General features: G+C 33.5%; 2 protein-coding genes across 2 annotated transcripts; one reads left to right on the top strand and one right to left on the bottom strand.

Moving 5' to 3' along the window:
• Nucleotides 1-211: 211 nt before the first annotated feature.
• Nucleotides 212-5,399, bottom strand: LOC129886571 (uncharacterized). Its single transcript, XM_055961315.1, has 5 exons — nucleotides 3,991-5,399; nucleotides 3,164-3,222; nucleotides 1,834-1,962; nucleotides 1,180-1,315; nucleotides 212-755 (listed from the first exon to the last, which is right to left on the bottom strand). Exons 1-5 carry the CDS (start codon nucleotides 4,693-4,695, stop codon nucleotides 444-446), a joined length of 1,341 nt encoding a protein of 446 aa, XP_055817290.1. The 5' UTR covers nucleotides 4,696-5,399; the 3' UTR covers nucleotides 212-443.
• Nucleotides 5,400-13,691: 8,292 nt separating this feature from the next.
• On the top strand, nucleotides 13,692-14,344 carry LOC129884742 (60S ribosomal protein L36-2-like). The gene is made up of 3 exons (XM_055959027.1): nucleotides 13,692-13,793; nucleotides 13,906-14,129; nucleotides 14,314-14,344. Exons 1-3 carry the CDS (start codon nucleotides 13,692-13,694, stop codon nucleotides 14,342-14,344), a joined length of 357 nt encoding a protein of 118 aa, XP_055815002.1.
• Nucleotides 14,345-23,171: the final 8,827 nt, after the last annotated feature.

Genomic DNA, 23,171 nt, shown 5'->3' with positions numbered 1-23,171 from the left:
TTACTTTTAAGGTGAACTGGCAACTATAGTCTAATATTAATCAGTAGCTCTTTGTTAACCTGATAGGTGTGCTATTACTTTCCAGGTGAATTGGCAATTATAAGTCTAAATATTATCCAACAACTCTGTTCCAACATAGTATGCTAACACCAACTACCTGGTGGAAGTGTACCATATGAAAAGGCACAATTATTAACATCAGTCAACTGTGTAATTGAGACGCGAGACCTGAACTTCGATTCATCTTCTATTACTGTAACTGATGTTTGGGAACCCAAAATTGTCCCTCTGAGCTAATAACTGATGTGATCAGGGAACATGCTATCCTTAATAGTAGTAATTGATACCAACTAGTGAACTAACAAGAGACTTATTTGTCTGTTCTCTACTAAAAGCCATCTGACTAACCAATACAGGAGCACAAAATATATTCCAAGACTTCTTCAACCCAGTTCACCCTGACTCATCTGTCTAAAAAAAATACGCCCTGCTAACTCATCCCAGCTTTCTCTCCTTTTTTGGGAAATGGTGAGAGAGGACTCCCCCGGTTTTCCAAAATCCGGCCCTTCCTCTATGTCGTGGAAAGTTCCATATGCAGAAGGAGAATATGCTTGGGGCACATCCAGTGCTACTGCCCTTTGCAAAGCAGCCTTGTGTTCCTCCATGTGCTCCTTAGCGAGAGACGCCTGTCGCTCCATTTTCTGCTGCACGGGAATATTCAAAGAATCTGTACTCTGATGTCTCTCCAACATCAACTGTGTATAAAGAAAATGGAAACAATTTCATGAATAACAATATGAATGTTAGCTTTAACTAATCATTTTCCACAGTTTCTCAGAGTTGAACAAATCTGACAGGACAAGAATTTGTTTATCGGATACTGTAGGCAGGAACTCCTCCTCAGGCTAATAAAGCTACATTTACACATCAAATTTATTATGCATTTACCAAGACATCTACCAAAACAATCACTCTGAATCCCCACCATGATTTCTAAACGAAAAAACCTAAATGGGCAAGGATCCACTCTCTGAAAACTGATTTTACCCATGCATTTGTTTTAACAAGGTCCTCGGTCCTCTAACAAATCAAACTTCATAATGCCATAAAATCTTAAGCATTTTTTAACTTTGTTCCAACAGCAAAAAGCCTACTAAAGAGTAGCTGCAGAGAACTTACATTAATTGTTCTTTGTGATTCTGTCAATATCTGAATAATGGCATGATCAGAGGTCATGTTGCATGAAAGAACTATGTGCTCAAACCGTCCATCAACGGGTATAGCAGTCCTCACAATGGGTTTAATATTAGCAGAGCTGCAGCAGAGGCAAAGAGAGGAGAAGAAAAAGTTTATGCATCAGCACATTCCTGGTAAAAAGGTTCAAAGACTCGCTTTTATGCACCTAAACCATTGCTTCGAAATGGTAAAAAAAGAAGTTAGTTAATAAGATCTCTCTCTCTTTTCATAGCATACTATAGGAAGTCAGTTGGGATTAAGGCTTAGTTATTGAAAGAGCTGTATTTGAGAAAAGGGATGTACACAAGTAATTAAAGGTAAAGAATTTTGGCTCCACTTTATGATAATGAAACCAACCAGCAAAAAGCATTAACACTGCAAAGACCAATGCCCTTCAGAGAGAAGAACCCCTCCCTGCGGACCGCTAGTTATTGCTCTTCAAGTTGGCTCCACCAAGCAAAATTTTTTAGCCAAGCTAGGTCCTTAAATGGTACCAAAATTCTAATGTATACTAGTGAAAAGCTAGCACATGAAATCCTTCCAAAGTTTTACCATTTTATTTTACGAATCTGTATGTGAAAATGGAATTTCATATACCTGAAGGGTTTCCTGACAATAATATGATAAAGACGACCTGGAGCATAAAGGCGTCTTGGATCTTTTAGCATCTTCTCCTCCATGGTGAATGTATCCTTCAGGCACAATATGCACATCAAGCATGGGAAACTATAGAAAAACAACACTTGTCAGCCTATTGGTCTGTCATACTAGTCTCTTGGTATCATGAACGTATGACCTGATACAATGATGAACCAAATATTCAAGTATCAAAAAATGAAGAAAAAAAGACGTGGTATTACTCATTCTTCCTAACAGTGATAATAACTCCATTCATTAAGCTTCCCACTATAAATTAACAGGAAATTTTGGGCTTCCTATAGTAAAGGAAGTATATTTGATTTACTAGGAAATGCCTGTTTGTACAGGTGGCAAACATCAAATTGGAAAGAAATTCTTATTTTGCCGTGAATAAGCAAAGATTTTGTCTTAGAATGTCATTGATTCTATCACGCTAAGAAGTTTTGCATTTTATCTTTAAATTTTCTCCATTTTGTGATCACAAAGTGATACCGCAAAGGACCTTCACCTCCAATCAAGAGCTTGGGGGTTCGAGAAGCTGGGCAATCAAAACTTGTGGTGCGGGTTTCCCCATATCCAATAAAAGGTGAATAGGTGGCAGTGATACCAAAAAGATAACGAGCAATGGACAGAGTCACATTATAAGATCGGGAAATTGAAATTATATAGCATCTCTCAATACTCAAAGTTTCATATCCGAAGGGAGTTTTCAAGAAACTGCTTGAGTTTTAGCAAAAGCGGCTCTCAGGGTTTGTCTAGGCAAAATTTTGGAAATGATACCTTTATTCTCGTTTCTTCCAGCTAATTTATCGCCTATGATTTCAAGTTTCTGTGAAATCATGTATTGGCTGAGATAAATCCATTTTTTATAAAAAATCAAAAACAAAGAATCTTGTGACTTTATTGACCTGACCAAGAAACAAAGTTTGACTATTTTTTTATGAGCTTGGTTTTACTTCAGAGTCAAAAAAGGAAAGAAATCTCGAAGTTTAACTCAAACGTAGCTCCCTTCCTTTTTTTTTTGGTAATATTCGAACTTGAATCTTTTGTTTTCTAATTTAAATAATGTAAAAATGGAATGTTAGTACACGAGGGGGCTATCCATCATTTGAGTCTTCAACAATTATTCCAATAATTACATATCCGATTTGGTCTATGGCTCTTGAACTAAGCTATTAATTACTCAATGTAATTGTTGTATTTTGATTCCGCATATTTACTTTAACATCACATACAATATAGACATCAAAGGTCATGCTAAAAGAAGAGAAGACCTGCAATCTTTTACCAGAAAAGTGACTTGAAAGCATTTTCCAGTGCTACAGTGGTCCGAGGTAAGAAATCATCCTGATTGGTCCATGGAAAGATGTGTCAAAATGTGAACATAAATTATAAACGAAAAGGTATATCTTGGGCATAGAGCATCAAACAAGAAAAGAAATATACATGAGATATTAGACCTTATTGATTATCAAAAAAGGTATCTTCCTAAATTGTGAATTAGACCTACCATTTCTAGTAGGAATTGCTTCCCAAGAATAGAATGTCTACCTTCCTTCATATGTTTGGTGTAATTGTAGCTCTACATCCAATCCGTAGATTTTGCTTCCAAATAACAGTTCAATTCCTTCAAACTGACAACATTTGATTCACTAATTGCAGGGATCAACTATCTTCTCAAAAATATAAGTGTCACTTCGTCCCACAACAGCAAGGATAAGACACACTACTTACTAAAATATAAGCACCATTCAAATGCTTCTCATGTTACATCTGCCTGAAGAGAAACAGCTTATGTGGAGTAAACTACCTCATAACGACGGATACATTCACACCGTGCAATAAGATCAAGATATTTAACATTGCACTTCAAATATGAAGCATTAATTTCCAAAGATAAACTACGTGCCACTTAGGATAAAATTTAAGTAAAGGAAAAGGAACTTCCCTTATGAAATGTTCTTTAGTAAAAGGATTACATGGTCTCATATCAAAAAAAGAAAAACATTATCCACCACGCATATCTGGTTGGTCTTTTCGTTAAGATTAGTTCAATAGTACAAGTCAAACCAAAGAAGATGTGTATCAGACAACAAAGAGAACCTACATGCTTACCTGAAGTACAACAGAGTTTATGATGTCAGCATATCTCACAGCTAAATTCAGCGAAACACACCTTGCAGGAGCAATTGCATAGCATCTGATCCTTTTTCTGTCTAAGAAACCCAACTTTTCTCTGTTCTTCACAGTCAACATCGTCAACAGAGTTACCACCCCTGCCCCTAAAGAATGCCCAGCAAATGTCAAGGTATAATCTGGATACCTCTCCACCAGTTCCCTTAAAATTTGTGATTCAGCTTCCCAAACCCATTCAGCTGCCTTCAGTAGACCATTATGAACATATCCCCCATCAAATTCAGCTTGCCCAAGTTTATCGTCAAGTAGGACCAAAAAATCACTTTCCTTAGCCAAATTAAGACCCCTAATTGCAAAAACTATATCAGCATTCTGATGATCAACATAGATCAAATAAGGAGATACCTTCCCTTGAGTATCTCCGTGACTTTTCTTTACAACAACCCAATCTGGATCAATGCCATATCCACCAGGTGGAGTCCATATGGGGTTTCTAATATCATCCTCATTTACTGCTATAATATATCGACAGAACCTAGGCACGGGCTCAAACTCACTGGCAATTGCAAGTCCCCAATTTTCACTTTCACGGCCAGCAGTATAAAGGAACTTCTTCCACACCCAACGTACACAAGCTAAGCAGTATACACATTCAACAACTGGAACACAACAGGCAACTGACATTGGTCCTACCAAACATTCATCTTCTAACAATTCAAGAATAACAATTATTTTCAAGAAAATGAAAAACAAATTTGATTCAGCAAATGGGTCATATCTCAATCAGGCAACAATATTGTAGTTCAAACAGTGGGGGTACCAATATTCTCTGTCTAGAACAGATATCAAGGGGTTTTTGTTAAGTAGTTGAGCTAACTCAGTGATCAAGATTGAATCTTTATTAATAAAATAAGAGAAAGAGGGCATTAAATTACAACTAGAACAACTGGGCTGTGAAGCAGCTGAGCAAACAACAGTTGTAATCATCAATACAGACTTCAAGAATGGAACTTGGAAAAAGGGAGAAGAAGGGGGCTGCGAGAGAAATATCACTGAAAATTGAAGGGAGAAAAAGCTGTAACACACCTGCAACTACTCGTCAAACACACCATTTTTTGTGGGGTCCCTTTACAATTGAGTGAAAGAATATTTTGGGATAATGCCAAGATCCTTATCTAATGATACTGTTTAACTACAACTAATACTACTTTTTTTAATGGTTTGCAAGTAGCTTAGGGTAATGATGAAGGCCTCTGCTTCGTTGTGATTTGTGGAGAAAACAGTACCAGTAGTTTTCGTATAAATTCTCTTAGGTTGGTAGAAGTTTCCTGTGAAGTGTGATAAGGAAAAAATGAAAGACCAAAAAAGAAGGTAGTTTCTTGTGAATTATTGCCATTTGTTAAGCTTCTTTTGGCATACTTCTACTTTTGTATCCTAGCAAACGTCTCTATGCTATTCCATAAAACTCTAGTTTTTTCCCCTTCTTTTTGGTAAGGGCTATTGACTACTTCTTGTTTTTTTGCTTGTGATAAATATAATTCATTCAAAATAAGTATTTTGTTATGAAATAAATATTGGGATGTCCATTCACCCTTTTCCCCTAATTCAATTAATCACCTTTTTCTCTACTCAATTATTCATCTTTTAATCTTGTAATTTGGCTATAAATAGTCATGTCAAAGAATGAATAAGAACATACAGAAATCTCTCAACTCTTTTTTCTTCTTAGTGTCTCTTTTTCTTATTAATTTGCTAAGTTAGTTTGTTTTATAACACGTTATCAGTATGAGCCTCCATCACTTTGAGCTATTTTAAAAATATAACAAAAGAGTAAGAATTTTATTTTCTTAAAATGTCGAATATCTCTAAACTTGAATTTGTTGCTCTTAATATATCTGGAAAAGGCTACTCATCATGGGCAATAGATGCCGAAATGCACATAGAATCGATGGGTCTGACAGACATCATCAAAGATGACAATATGACATATAGTCAAGACCATGCCAAGGCCATGATTCTCCGCCACCATCTTGACGAAGGGTTAAAATTACAGTACCTCACATTAAAAGACCACCTTAAACTGTGGAAGAATCTAAAAGAAAGATATGACCACCTCAAATTGGTCATCCTTCCACAAGCACGTCATGATTGGCTCAATTTGAGATTAATGAATTTTAAAAATATAATTGAATATAATTCTGTCTTGTTTAGAATTATAGCACAGTTAAATTTATGCGGAGAAGAAATTACTAAGCAAGACAAACTTGAAAAGAGCAGAAAATAATCCAGAGACAAACTTTATCTATGAAGACAAAATTGAGCCTATGCATCTGGACGAAGCTGATTTCTTCAATTTTCCAGAAATAAATATGAATATTGATAAGCCTGATAATTTTTAAATAATTTTCTTTTCATTTGTCTATACCAAATAATATGTTTATATTTTTCTAATTCATGTAAATAAATAACATTTGTATAATGAGCCATATTTTAATTATAACGTTTACCTTATTTCTTTTTAAAGAAAAATATGGATATGCCTCAAATTTTATTTGGATCAATAATCAATCACGAGGATATTTGTGTAATTGATAGTGGACGCCTCATGCCATTTTTAAAGACGAGAAATATTTTTCTTACTTGCTTGGAAAAAAAAGTAAATGTTACTACAATTTCTGATAATTCAAAAATTATTGAAGGCTCTGGAAGAGCTACTATATTTCTGCTTAAGGGGACAAAGATTGTTATACAAGATGCATTGTTCTCTTCTAAATTCCTAAGAAACTTGTTAAGTTTTAAATATATCCGCAGAAATGGATATCATGTTAAGACACTAAATGAAATGAATACTGAATACCTTGGTATAACCAAGAGTGTCTCAAGCCACAAATATATTTTGAAAAAATTACCAACTTTGTCGCCTGGCTATATTATGCAGAAATTAGTGCAATTGAAGCACATATGATCGTAAACCAGAAGTTTACTGATCTAAATACATTTGTACTATGACATGATCGAATAGATCATCCTGGATCAATAATGATGAGACGAATTCTTGAAAATTCAACTGGACATCCGTTAAAGAACCAGAAGATTCTTACGAATGATGAATTTTCGTGTGCTGTTTGTTATCAAGGCAAATTAATTGCCAGACCATCGACCCTGAAGGTTGGCATTGAATCTCATGACTTTTTAGAGCGTATACATGGAGATATATGTGGACATATTCATCCACCTAGTGGATTATTTAGATATTTAATGGTCCTAATAAATGCATCATCTAGATGGTCTCATGTGTGCCTCTTATCATCTCACAACCTGGCTTTGCAAAGTTGTTTGCACAAATAATAAGATTAATGACGAAATTCCCAGATTATCTAATTAAGGCCATTCGCCTTGATAATGCTGGATAATTTACATGTCATTTATTAAGCGCCTACAATTGATAGCACGACCTCTACTAATGAAAATAAAATTGTCAATTACTGTTTGGGGCCATGCTATCTTATATGCAGCAGCACTTGTGCGTTTCAGACCGACACATTATAATAAATACTCTCCGTCATAATTAGTGTTTCTTGTGAGTCAAATATAGCCCATCTATGAATTTTTGATTGTGCGATATACGTGCCTGTAACACCACCACAACGTACAAAGATGGGCCCTTAATGAAGGTTGGACATATATGTTGGGGTTTGACTCACCCTCTATAATTCGCTACTTTGAATCGTTGATAGGAGACTTATTTACTGCTTGATTTGCAGATTGCCAGTTTGATGAAATAACTTTCCCATAATTAGAGGGAGAGAAAACGAAACCCAAATGAGAAAGAAAAATTGCGTGAAAAATTTCATCATTATCTCATTTTGATCCACGTACCCACACATGTGAGCAAGAGGTACAGAAGATCATCCACTTATAAAAACTAGCAAATCAAATGTCAGATGCATTTACTGATTTGAAACAAATAACTAAGTCACATATCCCTACATTGAATGTGCTTATCCGAATTGATGTTCCAAAAGGACCATCTACTAGTATCGTAACTTTTGAATCCTAAACACATCTGAAGCGTGGTAGACCATTGGGGTCAAAGTATAAAAATCCTAGAAAGAGAAGCATGAGAAATAATAAAGATGATAACACAAAAGAACCCCCTGAAGAAGTCAAGATTTGAGTAATCCTGATATTCCTGAAAAATTAGTGAACCCGAGACTTAAGTAAACGAAAAACTTTCAATAAGTTCTTCTGGCAATGAGATAAATTTATATCGATCAAAAATTACGATGGATAATATTTTTGTATATAATCTTGGACTTAACCTCATGCAAGATATTGAAAATCTTGAGCCTAAATCCATCGAAGAATATCGATGTAGATGTGATTGACCATAATGGCAAAAGGTAATTCAATCAGAATTAGACTCACTTGTTAAACGTGAGGTTTTTGGACCTGTACTCCAAACCCCTGAAGGTGTAAAACCAGTTGGCTATAAATGGGTTTTTGTGCAAAAACGAAATAAGAGAAATAAAATTGTAAGATACAAGACATGCCTTGTTGCATAAGGATTCTCTCAAAGACTAAGGGTCAACTATGAAGAAATATATTCACTTGTTATGGATGAAATAACTTTTCAATATCTCATTAGTTTAGCTGTATAGGAAAATCTTGAAATAAATCTAATGGATGTAGTTATAACTTACCTTTATGGTTCACTTGATAATGAAATTTACATGAAAATCTCAAAAAGATTAAAATTGCTTAAAGCATGTACTAAGTATCGAGAGATGTACTCAATTAAATTGCAAAGATCATTATATGATCTGAAACAATCAGGGCGTATGTGGTATAATTGCCTTAATAAGTACTTGATAAATGAAGGTTATATAAATGATGTCATTTGTCCATGTATTTTTATTAAGAAAACAAAATCAGAGTTTGTTAGACTCGCTGTTTATGTTGATGACATAAATCTTATTGGAACCCCTGAAAGAGGTCCAAAAGGCGATTGAATATCTAAAGAAAGAATTTGAGATGAAAGACCTTGAAAAGACAAAATTTTATCTGGTCTGCAAATTGAACATTTAGCAGACGGGGGTTTTATCCACCAATCTGCCTACACTGAGAAAATTTTACAACGATTTTACATGGACAAAACACATCCATTAAGTACTCCAATGGTGTTTGATCACCTGAAGTGGATAAAGATCCATTTCGACCTCCAAAAGAAAATGAAGAACTTTTTGGTCCTGAAGTACCATATCTCAGTGCTATTGGTGCACTTATGTATCTTGCTAATGCAATCAAACCTGATATAACATTTTCTGTTAATTTGTTGGCAAGGTATAGTTCATCCGCAACGCGAAGATATTGGAACGGTATCAAACATATTTTGCGATACCTAAGGGGTACCATTGATATGGGTTTGTTTTATACTAACAAAGGTTGTGCAGACCTTATTGGTTATGCCGATGCAGGTTATTTATCAGACCCACATAAAGCTCGATCTCAGACAGTCTATCTATTTAAATACAGAGGAACTGCTATATCATAGCGATTAACAAAGTAGTCTATTGTTGCTACTTCTTCAAATCTTGCTGAAATAATAACAATTTATGAAGCAAGTAGAGAATTTGTTTAGTTGAGATCGATGATACAGTTCATTAGATAAAGATGCGGCTTGGAAAATGATGTCAAAGTACCCATAGGTATATTCGAAGACAATGTCGTGTGCATCGCTCAATTGAAAGGTCACTTCATAAAAAGAGACAGAATGAAACATATTTCACCAAAATTATTCTTCACACATAATCTCCATAAGAATGGTGATATTAATGTACAATAAGTTCGTTCGAGTGATAATCTTGCAGATTTATTCATAAAGGCATTACCAACATCAACTTTTAAGAAGCTAAGATATAAGGTTGGAATGCGTCGTCTCCAAAATATCAAATGAAGCTTTCATTAGAGGGAGTAAAATACACACTGTACTTTTTTCCCTTGATCAAGATTTTGTCCCATTGGATTTTTCTGGTAAGGTTTTTAATGAGGCAACAATCAAGTCGTATTACCAAATGTGTGTATTCTTTTTTCTTCACTAGGCTTTTTTCTACTAAATTTTTCCTAGTAAAGTTTAACGAGGCACACAATCTATGGGTATTCAGGATAACTATGTATATTATTTCTTGTAAAGTTTTTAATGAGGCACACATTACACATGGACATCTAAGGGGGAGTGTTACGAAATAAATATGGTGTATATCCATTCACCCTTTTCCCCTAACCCAATTAATCTTTCTTTTCCCCTGACCCAATTAATCACTTTTTCCCCTACCCAATTATTCATCCTTTAACCTTGTAAATTTTGTTATAAATAGCCATGACAAAGAATGAATAAGAACATACAGAAATCTATCAATTCTCTCTCTTTCTCTTATTGTCTCTCTTTCTTATTAATTTGTTAAGTTAGTTTGTTTTATAACATATTTTTTATTTTAACAATTAAGATAAAATATATTTTTTTCAAATGAGCATTCAAACTATCATAAAGTTGAATAATTTATGTGAGATGCATGTGTCCTACGTGACAAAGTATTATAATGTGAATTGAATAGATTGTCTTATCACGTACTATTCTAATTCGTCATATAATATTTTTACTTACACTAATTTATTTTCATGATTCTCCTAAAAAATAATGTTACTGTTTATCGAAAAAATCATCAGTTTGATTTATAGTAAAATTTGTAAATCTGGTTAAAAGCAAGTGGGCTAAGCTAATATGGTCGATTGAATTCATTTTCTCCTGACTGAATTAATAAAATAGGAATCGAGTATAAGAATATAAATTGTAGAATGGAAAAAAAATTACAAAAGAATATAACTATGAAGTCCTTTGTCTCTGGGAAGAGATCTTGCAGCCTATTGAGCTACGTTGATCGTGAGAAAAATATTAATCCAAGATTTTTTCGATCCAGAAAAAGTATGACATGCGTCTCCCCAATTTTCATTCAACCACAAGCCATATCATCCGTTTTCCAAACACGATATTTTTTCCCTTATAAATTTCAACTTTTAAAATATTAAACAAGTTCTCTTCAATAAAGTCATTGAAGTACAAAATTAAGAATCAAAATATATGAGTAAGAACTTTTGAATTTATTCTCATTGCAAGAAATTTATTTTTAGTAAATATAAATAAATCTCTCTCCACACCTAATAAGTAACAACTTTTTTTTTATAATAAATTTTAGCATTTTCAAGTCATTAGACATAATAATATGCTTCATTTTTTCTCCATTGAATAAAATCAAGACTTATATCTTCTTTTTTTGTGAATTTTATTTTGAATCGGTGAGGTTAAAGTTTTTTCATAAGAGTAATTTGAAGAATACATAGCGGAGAGAGAGAAATAATTGAAAAAATAGATTAAAAATTTAATTTTATGAAGGTATGAGTGTCATTAATATAAATCTAAGGAATCGTTTGGTTTGAATATAAGTTATGATGAGATAAATTGTAATGGGATAAGTTATGTTGAGATTAGTTATGATGGGATAAGTTATGTTGTGATTATTTCTTATTAAGTGTTTGGTTTGTTGTATTCAAAATAATTTGAATGGTATAAAATTTAAGAATAAGTTGTTTGTTTACAAAAATACCTTTCACTTTATTTAATTTTTTATATTTTATTTGCAAGTTTTGGTTATTCAACATCCATTCTTAAAATAAAACTTTTATCTTTTTTAGTTTAAATATTTTTATGTATGTATTCCATGATGTCCGTATGTATTTAAAAATAAATTTTTCTTCTTATTTAATTTAAAAATAGAATTTTCATTTTAAGTTTGTTAAAGTAAAAAAAAAATTATGAGAAATCAAAATATAAATAAACATAAGAATTAGTCTAATAATTTTATAAATAAAAATTTAATCCCATCACTATATGGTGTTATCCTTCACACCAAACAATTCCTAAGTTATTTGTATAAAAAAATACAGAGAGATCAAAAGTGATAAGTTTTTGAATATTTAAAAGATTAAAATCGATAAGTGTATAACTAATGGAGCAAAATTGATAAAAGTTTAGCTAATAAAAGAACTAAATCTGGTAAATATATAGTTAAAGAACTAGTTTAATCCTACTTCAATAGTTTAGGGATCATTTATGACGTTTTCTCCCAAATATAATTGAGTTATATATATAGAAAAGAATTTTAAAATAATTTCATACTGAGTTGAATTTGTTGTTACGGTATTTTGAACCCGGTGACTTGAGCTAGAATTGCATTTTCTATTTATCAGAAGTGATCCCACTGAAAAGGAGCTTGTTCAGCTTCTTCCGCATTTCTGTTATGTTATTTCATGCTTATAGAGAGTTGATCTAGGGAGTACTTGATGAGATTTGCAACTTTGGTAGTTTAAGCTATTTTACATAGAGGGTAGTTGGATATATATATTTTGGTGATCTTATTGGGAATGAAGTTACTTAGGTTATTTTTGTTAATCTATGAATTGTTTTGATGAATACATATGTATTTTCCCTTTTTAGTCTATTTGACACAAAAGGGTAGTTGGATCTCCATTTTGGTGATTATATCACTTGGTTATATTTGCTTAACAACATTGTCGCAAGAAATAAAGTAGACATGAACTTGGATTTGGGCATGGTATCTGAATTTTGTGTATTAGTATAGGCTGTTGGTCTGGATTATTTTGAGAATATAAACTATAGTGTGCCCTTTTAATTTAAGATTATTTTGAGAATATAAACTATTTTCTTGACTGGATTCCAAGTGTAGGAAGTGGCGAAACCAACTTGTGAAGTGGATTAGTTTTTGTTCCTCTTTCCATTTCCTTTTATCTATTTTTTGGCCGGTTTTGGAAAGAGAGCATCACAAGACATTATTCACATAACAGTACCTGCTGCTGTGGCACAGCCTAACAGGTTCTTTTTGTTTAGACACACACATTTTCTACTCTATGAGGTCGCTTGGTAGAATGTATAAGAATATTGTTGAATAGGGTGTTTTAGTAATGTTGGTATTAGTTATGCTGACATTAATTATGCATGATTTGGTGTATTAAAAATAACATATAATTTCTCAAAAAGAATTATTTGCTTACAAATATACCCTCCACAAATATGGTGGAAATGATGTGGAAAAGGTTTTGAAGGCCAATTGCGTCTTTAACCATGCTAATGCATGCATTAAAAAGCTTTGTACATAGCATTTTACCAAATAGAGTGTATCACTAATGCTTGCATTCTTGGGGCTGATATACTTGAGCTAAGGGTTTTTCGAAACAGCCTCTCTATCTCCATGAGGTAGTAATAAGGTCTGCGTACACTTTACCCTCCCCAACCCTACTTGTGGGATTTCACTGGGTATGTTGTTGTTGGTGTTGTAACTAATGCTTGCATTAGTTAAACATAGGCTAAAAAGATGTACCAAACAAGGTAATAATAATACACAAAGCTAATATATGCATTATTTTTTCTAATAATCTACCAAACAACCCCTATATGTTCTGCTAGTTAAGTATGGTGATTGATCCATGAGTGTTAAAAGTAGTGTGTATGACCATAGCCAGACACGTGACATTTTGCCTACCATAGTTGAATAATTGCTGCTTATAATCACTAGTCTGGTTCTTATGTGCCTTTGCTATTTGTAGGGATGGCTCCAAAGCAGCCAAATACTGGCATTTCTGTGGGTCTTAACAAAGGAAATGTTGTTACTAAGAAAGATTTGGTTCCCCGCCCTTCTGATAGGAAAGGGGTGAGTTGTTTTCTGGTTTCCATGCTTTTGATCTCTTTGTCTTTTAATGTTTCGGATGTTAACAATTCTGGATATCTAACCACTATCTAAACTCACATCCACACACAAAAAGTTGTTCTCCAAATTGAAATCCATTAGGACTTCTAATAGATTTGCTTTTGTTAGAAGCCTTATCAGGGAAGTAGCTGGTTTTGCACCTTATGAGAAGAGAATTACTGAGCTTCTTAAAGTTGGAAAGGACAAGCGTGCTCTTAAGGTAGCCAAGAGGAAGCTGGGCACTCACAAGAGACCAAAGAAGAAGCGTGAAGAGATGTCCAATGTTCTCCGCAAAATGAGGTAATTGACAGCATTTTCAACTTGAATTTTAAACTTTTATGACTATTAAAGTTTTTGGGCCAATTCCCCCTTCGTACTACCAAAAAATGAGATTCTTGCTCTCCATTTCTGTTTCCCCTACCCCTGTGTTCTCAAACCCATTGTGTGTTTGACTAGGTGCTTATATTTGCCTTTTGTGATTCAGGGCTGCTGGAGGTGGTGAAAAGAAGAAATGAGTTGCATGCTAACACCTCTTTATGAAATTTTAGGTTCAGAAACTACTTTGCCAAGATCTACTTTTCAGTATCCTTAAATTCAAATCTTTGATTTTTCATCATTCTTATTGCTGAAACACAGAATTCTCAGCTTTTTGAAATCTTTTGTTTCAGAATGAGAATGGCTCAAAAATTTTGACTAGTGGAATTTGCAACTCATTTGTATGTGAAATTAAAACTGTACTCGAAGTATAGTTGCATATTACCAAAAAAGAAACAACTGTATTTTAGCATATATCACTGATTAGGGTAGTCTAGAGTCTAGACTATAGATTTACCAATAGTGTCTGATCAAGGAAGTGACCAAGTAAATCTTGTTGCTGTGAAAGGAGCGCTGAAACTGTGATTTCGGGCAATTTTGAATCTGATTCAGTTTACACGTCCAAAGATTTCTGAGTGGCACTTAGTACTTTGTGTTTGCTCTATTTTTGTGATGTTGAACCAAGTGTGTTTCCTTTTCTGAGCAGCTTCAAGTCGAATGCCGTGGTGGTATTTTTTAGCCTTGGTTGTGTAGGGGTCAAGCCGCAACCCCTAATTTGTGAACCAAAATTCAAAAAGTGAATACATAGAGAATTGGTTAAGCCTCTCCAAAATAGTCTGTAAGTTGGGGGCGTAGCCAACTTTTTGACATTGTAGAGCTTACAAAATGGTGTTGTTCCCAGGCAGTGACTTGAGTAATTATAGTTAGCGAGGAAGAATAGGTTTCCTGTCTAGTTTTTGTTGACGAAATATTAAGTATAATGTGCCCTTGGCCTGTCATTTTACAAAAAAATAATACTCCTATATTTAGGCTCTCTTAAATTTGGAATTCGTTTTGAAAGATTTATTTTCCTCATCACACATAAAAGGGAAAAGGATAAAAAATACTCTTCTACTTTTGTTTATTATGTTCAGTTCAAACTGATGCTCTTACCAATCCTTTGTCCAAGACCCGATTTGTGGATTTGAATAGCAAGTTGACAGTTGTTCCATTTCCTGCTCAACTTGAGGGGGGGAGGGGGTGTAAGGATAATGGCACATAAGAGTTTGAGTGAAGTCTATTTGTATTTATTTGTTGATTGTTAGGAATCAATTTGAAAGAAGTCGTATAATTGTTTATAGATTAGTAGTCCTTAACCGTGCCAACTTTGGAGTCCTATTCTCCGAGAAACTCATGTATACTGCTTATTGTTGTATAGGTAGATTATTTCACTGTTCGAGTTCATTTTCTTAATATTGTTTCTTGATAATTGATCACTTTTAGCCTTGATTTATGTGTATTCGAAAAGAAGAAGTGAGAAAAATGGAGATTTATGTTATACGTTCATACTTGGTAGTGACACAGGCCCAATACTACAAGTCTTAACTTTTGCCAACTTTGTTTTGATGTGAAATTGGAGAAAAGAAAAATTGATGCATCTAAGTGATTATCAATCAGATATAGCTAATGTCGCATACCAATGGTTGAATATTCATGATGATGGTAGGTTGCCTGAAAAATTGTTTGTTCATGATAGTATCATACTAAGAGCAACATTCTACCCATATATGGAGTACTATTTATATTTTATTAACTATTAATCGAGTACTACTCCCAACTAAAAAGTAACATCAAGTACCCCATATATATACTATTATTATTATAACTAATAAACCCGACATGCATTATACTACGTCTTACAAAGTATATGACAACACGGGAGTGCATTCTCACCCGCTACAACTATATTGGCATTCCACTGCAGTATTTAGCACCTGAAATTTTGTGAAATCCCTTAAATTAAGACGAGTAAATCCAGTCATGCAGAGACAAAACATGGATATTGCACTGCATGTTCAACATATATCTTTGATGTAGATTTACGTGTAATTTCTTTCATGCGTCTTTACTTTGTACAGAAAAAGAGCGCGCGCACATACAAAAGAAAAACAGGCAAGACATAACTTACTGAAAAATAAAAATAACTAAACGAAAACTGCATTCACATATGCAAGAAATAATTAAAATATGAAATGAGAGAATCTGATTGTCTAAATATATTTATAATATGACTCACAACCTAGTTGGTTGACAAGTGACAACCTGATTCTAGCACTAGGATCCCTTCAAAGCATGATGCAATTTCAGGTATCCACCATTGAGTTTTGCATATTTCATAATTTTCATTTACATCAGGTTGAACACAGAGCGCAGTACAAGTCATGTACGTCGGAGAACATTAATAATGTTGAATATGTTAGAAACTTGAAGAGGCAGAAAACTTAGTTGCAACGGAATACCTAGTATTTCCATGCACTAATCATGGAAGACAGAAGACGATTTCCTTGCACAAAATTGAGATGACAAGGATGAATACGTACAGGGTCATATTTATATGGACATAACTTGCAGTCTGCTAATGTTTATTTTCAGAAGCTCTTGTTACTCCTCCTGTATTAAGGTTAGCAAACCAGAAACAATAAAGATGAAAATAAAAAAAAAAGTATTCAAGTCCACAGAATTCGTGTCCTTAAAGAATTTAATCTCCTCACTGTACCCGAGGTTATGGATTATTTCCTCCCAAGATAAAACGGATAAACTATAAAAGAAGTAGCGGTACCTCAAATTAAACATCAATAATTTCAGCGAACTCAAAAACCAGCAACAAAATCACGCAAAGACTCAACTTTTTTGAAAGAAAATATATATGCAGAAGAAGGAGAAATTTTGATGTTTAAAAATGAGAGAAAAATCCTTTATTTATAGACAACAAAGGGTAGTGTGAACAGGTGTTTATTGTGGCTGATCGAAACAGACGCAACCCTTCTCAAAAGTCACAATCTTTCAGAAAAGTCGCACTCTTTTTAAAAAGTCACAACTTTTTGGAAAAGTCACAACATTTGGGAAAGTCACAACCTTTCATTTCTCATTCACACCTTTAAAACTCAACAACTCTTACTAAGTTTTAAGATACATCTACACAGGTCAACTTCCAGAGTTAGTCACAAACAATGTTTTGGACGGCAAAAGGGGACAAAAGGCCACGAGGCGCTTGCCTTTTCAAATTGAAGCACCAATTAATATTAAAATCTTAAAATATTTAATTGCATAGGTAAATATTCAAAATCTCAATGGCAATAACATATATTAGCAAATATTTTAATTCAAAAACTAATAGTAGATACTAAAAGTCTAGAACTTGAATGACTCAATAATTCATAAGACAATTGACAAACAATACTAGAACTCTAAACGTCTATTCTTCTTCAATTTTATCAAAATTTTGAAGATCAACATCTATTTCATTATGATTATATTGCTCCTCATCTTATTCCTCCTTGGATTCTTCATCAATTAGTGTCCGATTCCTACTTGAACTTGTAGATGTAGTTTGTACTCCTTTTCCTTCTCAAGTGCCCTTGATCTCGAAGGAATTCCCCCTAAGACCATAGATTATCTCGTCAGCTCCAATTGTCGTAGCAACAGTACCCCAAGTAAGATCACCTTTCTCATATACTCGTTCATCTTACTAATCTTCGGGGCATTCATTTGACTCATCAATATAATCCAAGGCAATTGCATTAATGGTATCACGGACATCATAACAACGTTTCAATGTTCTATTGTACTTAATGTACACTAGATCATTGAGGCGCGATAGTGCAAGCCTATTTCTCTTTTTAGAATGAATATGCGCGTAAGTGGTGGATATTAACTCACAGATACTAATAATAATATAATATGGATATTAGGATATAAAATATTCTTCTTACATGTTTAAACACACTCCAATTTCGCTCATATCCGGATGAGCTACAATTTAGACTTACCATTTTCATGGCAAACATTTGTAAGGTTTGGAGTTTGACTACCAAATAGTGACAACCATTCAACTATAAAAAAATAAAATTTAAATCATATATTATTAAAAATGGAAAGCACCAAACCTCAAAGTTGAATTACGATCTTACCCCTACATTATATTAAAATTTAATAAAATATCTAATTAATTTAACATTAAATAGTAATTTAGTATAATATGATATGATTTATATTTTTTTTGTACCAAAATTGTACATAACAATGTTGTACAATAATCAATCAGACAAATGGGTATAAATAAGATTAGTTTCCTACAATTACCGCAACCTAGTCGATGTCTTAAATTGCTTTTTCATCTTCCTAAACCTGTCAAGTATTCAATATTTTGGTTGCTTTTAAACTTCCTTAGAATTCCATCCTATACATATTCAATGTCTTGGTGTACCTTCCTTTCAACTTCTATAACTTTATAACTTCTTAAAATCTTATAAATTTCCAAATGTACGTAACTATTGAATCATTGCAGATCCATTGGTGTTAATACTTCTCTTACTCCTTTTTTCCATTACTGCATATACACTTCTATTCTTACATGTTCAAACACACTCCAATTTCACTCACATCTGGATGAGCTACAAGTTAGACTTAACACTTTGATGGCAAATTTTTGTAAGGTTGGAGTTTGACTACCAAATAGTGACCACTATTCAACTATAAAAAAAATTAATTTAAATATTAATAATAAGTATAAATAAGTCAAATAACTTAAGTAAAGCTATAGTATAAAGAACTAAATCAACTCACTTACCCAGTGACCTTATGTCTTTGGCTCTTTGAGCCTGACCACAACCAAATTGTCCATCAGCATTTTTGTACCTAGGAAGCTCAGTGACTAGTAAATCTTGCTTTGTTATATTGGGATTCATTTTCTAAAAACATGCATTTTAACCCGTCCACACATCAACATGTATAGTGCCATCTTTCTGAGCTTTATAAAACAATCATGGGTTCAAAATATGGCCTGCAGCATGCAAAGGCCGATGGAGTTGGTCAGTCCACCTTGCATCAATGATATTTCAAACAATTTCTCATATTGCTTCTTAACTCCACCAAAGGTACGCTCAATAGTTTCCTTGGATCTATCCATTGCTTCATAAATATAGCCCATTGGTGAATTTTTTTCTCCATCCACCAAGTGAAGAACTCTTGCCCAAGGAACCTTAAGTGCTCGAACAACATCATTCCAAAAGTAGACAGAAATAAGAAGGTTTGGCAACATCTTTTCCCAAAGTTTCCTTTGCAAATCTGCTCGAAGTTCATTCGCTTGAGAGGATTAGAATTCTCAAGTTTTTCTTTTGACTGTACATAGCTTTCAAAGTCAAGTAGGCCGTTGCAAATTTTGTGTTGACCGATTCCACCAAATTTCTTTCATTGGTGAATTTTGTCATCAAGTTCAACAATAACGACCTTTGACTAATGTAAGAATGGATCTTGATGGCCTTCTTAAAACTGTTAAAGTAATATTATGGTAATTAGTAGCTAATAAGTATTAAATATTAACTATAAAAACAGTTAGAGGATAGGAGAGTGATATTACCTGAATCATATGGGTTAATCTTGAATATATCACCAAACATCGAATTAATGCAATGAACACCACATGTAGTCTAATAAATGTGTAAATACACACCCATCATCATGATTCCTGTTTTAACATTCTCACTAGCATTATCGATGACAACTTGTACAATATTTTTCAGTCCAATTATTTTAATAGTGTTCTTGAACAAGTTGTACATTTTGATAGAACCGATAGATTCATTGCTAGCATCAACAGAACCAAGAAATACACTACCAATTGGAGAATTCACCAAAATATTGATAATCATCTTTCCATTCCGCGCCATCCATTTGTCCATCATAATGGAACATCCAAACTTTGTTCATTGCAATTTATGCTCATTAATAATTTTTTCCACTTTCTTCGCCTCTTTTTTTAGATGAGTAACTCTAACTTCATGGAAGGCAGGAGACTTCATTCCAGGGCCATGTTATCCTAATGCCTCAATGAACTTATCAAATGATCTGTAATTAACACAATTAAAAGGGAGACCCGCATCGTACATCCATGAAGCAAAAACACTTACCGAACGCTCTCTTAGAATTTTCTTTGTTTCATCAAACCCTACTCCCTTTTGTTGTGACTTTTGTGAAAAATAGAGATTGAGAGGACTTTTCGTTACGTTCAGCCCCGTGAATGATGCACTTCCACGGGAAGACATCTTTTGAGTTTTTGAGGGAGGCATCATTTCACTATATTCATCTATAGCATCGTCATCATCAATATTAACCATGGGTTCTTCTTGCTGCCTCACCTGAAATTTCGGATTACTCGCGATTTTTTTCCACATAAGCCCTTATTTCTTCTCTAACTTCTGTCGGACAACTTGGACATTGTTTTGTCACGCTCCAAGCTAGGCCCTAGGTGTGACACATCGATTACAATTTCAAGGGACTCCAACCAAGCCTTGTAGCATAGACTAAATCATAAATGCGGAATAATAGTCTCAATATGAATATCTCGATAAAGAGGAAATCAACTCCAAAAAGGACCATGACAACATAGATTCTATAATGATCTAACGTGCCTTTATTAGTCTAGACAGGACATAGGACATGTTCCTAGCTCATCAACATGAAAGTAAAAGTCATAAGGGGCAATAGAAAACATATAATGTTTCGTACTCGAATCATGAGGACTTACCAAGAAGATGAATAAGCTCACTATCTAGCCATGAGTGGAGTGTGCGTGATGATTGTTGGACCCTATATTATGATACAATGTAGGCAAAAGTATGTGTTAGTACATAAAATGCACTAAGTATGTGAGAAGCATGCATGAATGCTGATAAAAGGACATAAATAATTTGAACATGTTATGCACTGACCAATATCTTGAAAAACATGACGTAAAACTTGAAACATTTGAATAGTATAATCATGTGGTTAAAACATCATAAATCATCATCATAAGCTTATAGAACATAGCATATACATATGTGGATATTAACCTTAACTGATAAGTAAGACCATATGAGTTATAACATGAAATCCGAAGTAACTTCCACACTAAGAAGAGAAAGGCTACTTTCCAAGAATGGAAGGGGAGACTCTCAACGAATTGAAGGAAGGAGAAGCTACCTTGATCAAACATGCCATACAGACAATGTCAGTTCACTTATTATCTCACCATAAAATAGTCATGGATTAGATGGAGAAACATATGTCAAATTTTTTTTAATAGATAATTGTCACATTGCATATTCGAGGCATTCATTTGTGTTGCCCATCAATGTAAGAGTTCAAAAGAAAAGGATCTCATCAACAACGTAATGATAATGATGCAATACTTGATTTTTAGAACATTTGTGGCATGAAGCTATTTATTGTCAGAGATCACATCTAGTTTCAAGAAAATCGCAAGGAGGCATATGGTTAGAAAACAATATGACACAGAGTATTTGGAAACATGAACCTAATGGTACCAGGCCAAACCTGATGAGGAGATGTTATAGCAGACTATCAACTAATTTGGTACTATTCCAGATCACTACTCATGCAGATAATGAGACACACGGGCTGGGACACATGAATTGTGTTTGGACAGTTCAATTAGTGAACATGAGCTTGAATCTGATTCACAATAGTTGATTTTTTAAGGGAATGGAGAATGCATTATTATTTGGAATATTAAGTTTATCAAACATATATTTACCTGCCAAACTAATTCTTCCATATCAGTTAATGCCCCCCGGAGAATCCTTTTCTTGATCAACCATGCACAACTCAAGACACGTAAAATTTAAAGCTGCCTCATGCTTTGCTAGCACTGACATAATTTCAGAATAGCCACTATGACATGGAAATAGAGCTGTCAATATGGGCCAGCTCTGCCCATCCGGGCTAGCCCGTACAAATTTTAGAATTTTACTGGTGAGGTCGAGTTAGTCCATTATTCTAGCGGGCCAAAAAACAATCAGCACAACCTACAATTATGTGGGCTAGGGGCCACATCGGGCCAGCCTACCTTTTTTAAAATATATATATATATTTTATAATTTAAATTTATATTTTAAAATATTAACATAAATATCAACAAGAGAATATTATATGGTATTTATTACTTGTTAAAGAAGTCTCAAATCTATAAATAAAATAATCTTAATAATACTTATTGAGTTTGGCTTCAGGTAAAGATTTCGTTGTACTGACTTCAATCTGAAATCATTGTACTTCTTGTTATATATTTATGTGTTGTCATTTCTTGATAAAATGTGACTTTGCATATGAGATTAGGGATCATTTGGTGAAAAGTATAAGAAAATGATTTAATATTAGGTCTTAAAAAATGATGAAAGACATGTTAGTGTATAAGGAAAATATGAAAAATATTAAAAGCACATAGGTGAAAAATGGAGGTGTAAAAATAATAACATTATAATTTTAAGATAAATAATCTCAGAATAATTTATTCCGTAAGTTTATTCCAATTTATGAGATAATTTCAACCTAAAGTGAATTTCGAAATTAGTTATCCCTTATTCTGTACCAAACGAGCCCTAAACCTATTGCATTAAGATGCCTTTTTTGCTATTAATTGGATGCTGCCTCTTCAATAATAATTATTAAACTAAAATCTTTATTTTTTCTCCTAATTTCTTTTAGGGTTTTAACTTTTATGTTGTTTTTAATATGAAATAAAAAGAAAAAGACGTTGGATATATAAAGAGTATATATCGCTATTTATTTATTACGTTAAAGGTAATTAATCAGAAGATTGATATATTTCAATTTTATTATTGGTTTGGTTTAACTTTTACATTAATTTACCCGGCTAGAAAATGCAAGTGCCATAATTAAGGTATATTTAACCCGAACAGTCAATTTTAAGATAAATTGTTTTGTATGTATAATTTGATTTAGCATGTTATCAAATACTTATTCAAC

This window comes from Solanum dulcamara, chromosome 4 (assembly GCF_947179165.1).
Source record: "Solanum dulcamara chromosome 4, daSolDulc1.2, whole genome shotgun sequence".
NCBI lineage: Eukaryota > Viridiplantae > Streptophyta > Magnoliopsida > Solanales > Solanaceae > Solanum > Solanum dulcamara.
The sequence above is the reverse complement of the archived record's forward strand: the minus strand, read 5'-3'. Positions and strand labels throughout refer to the sequence as shown.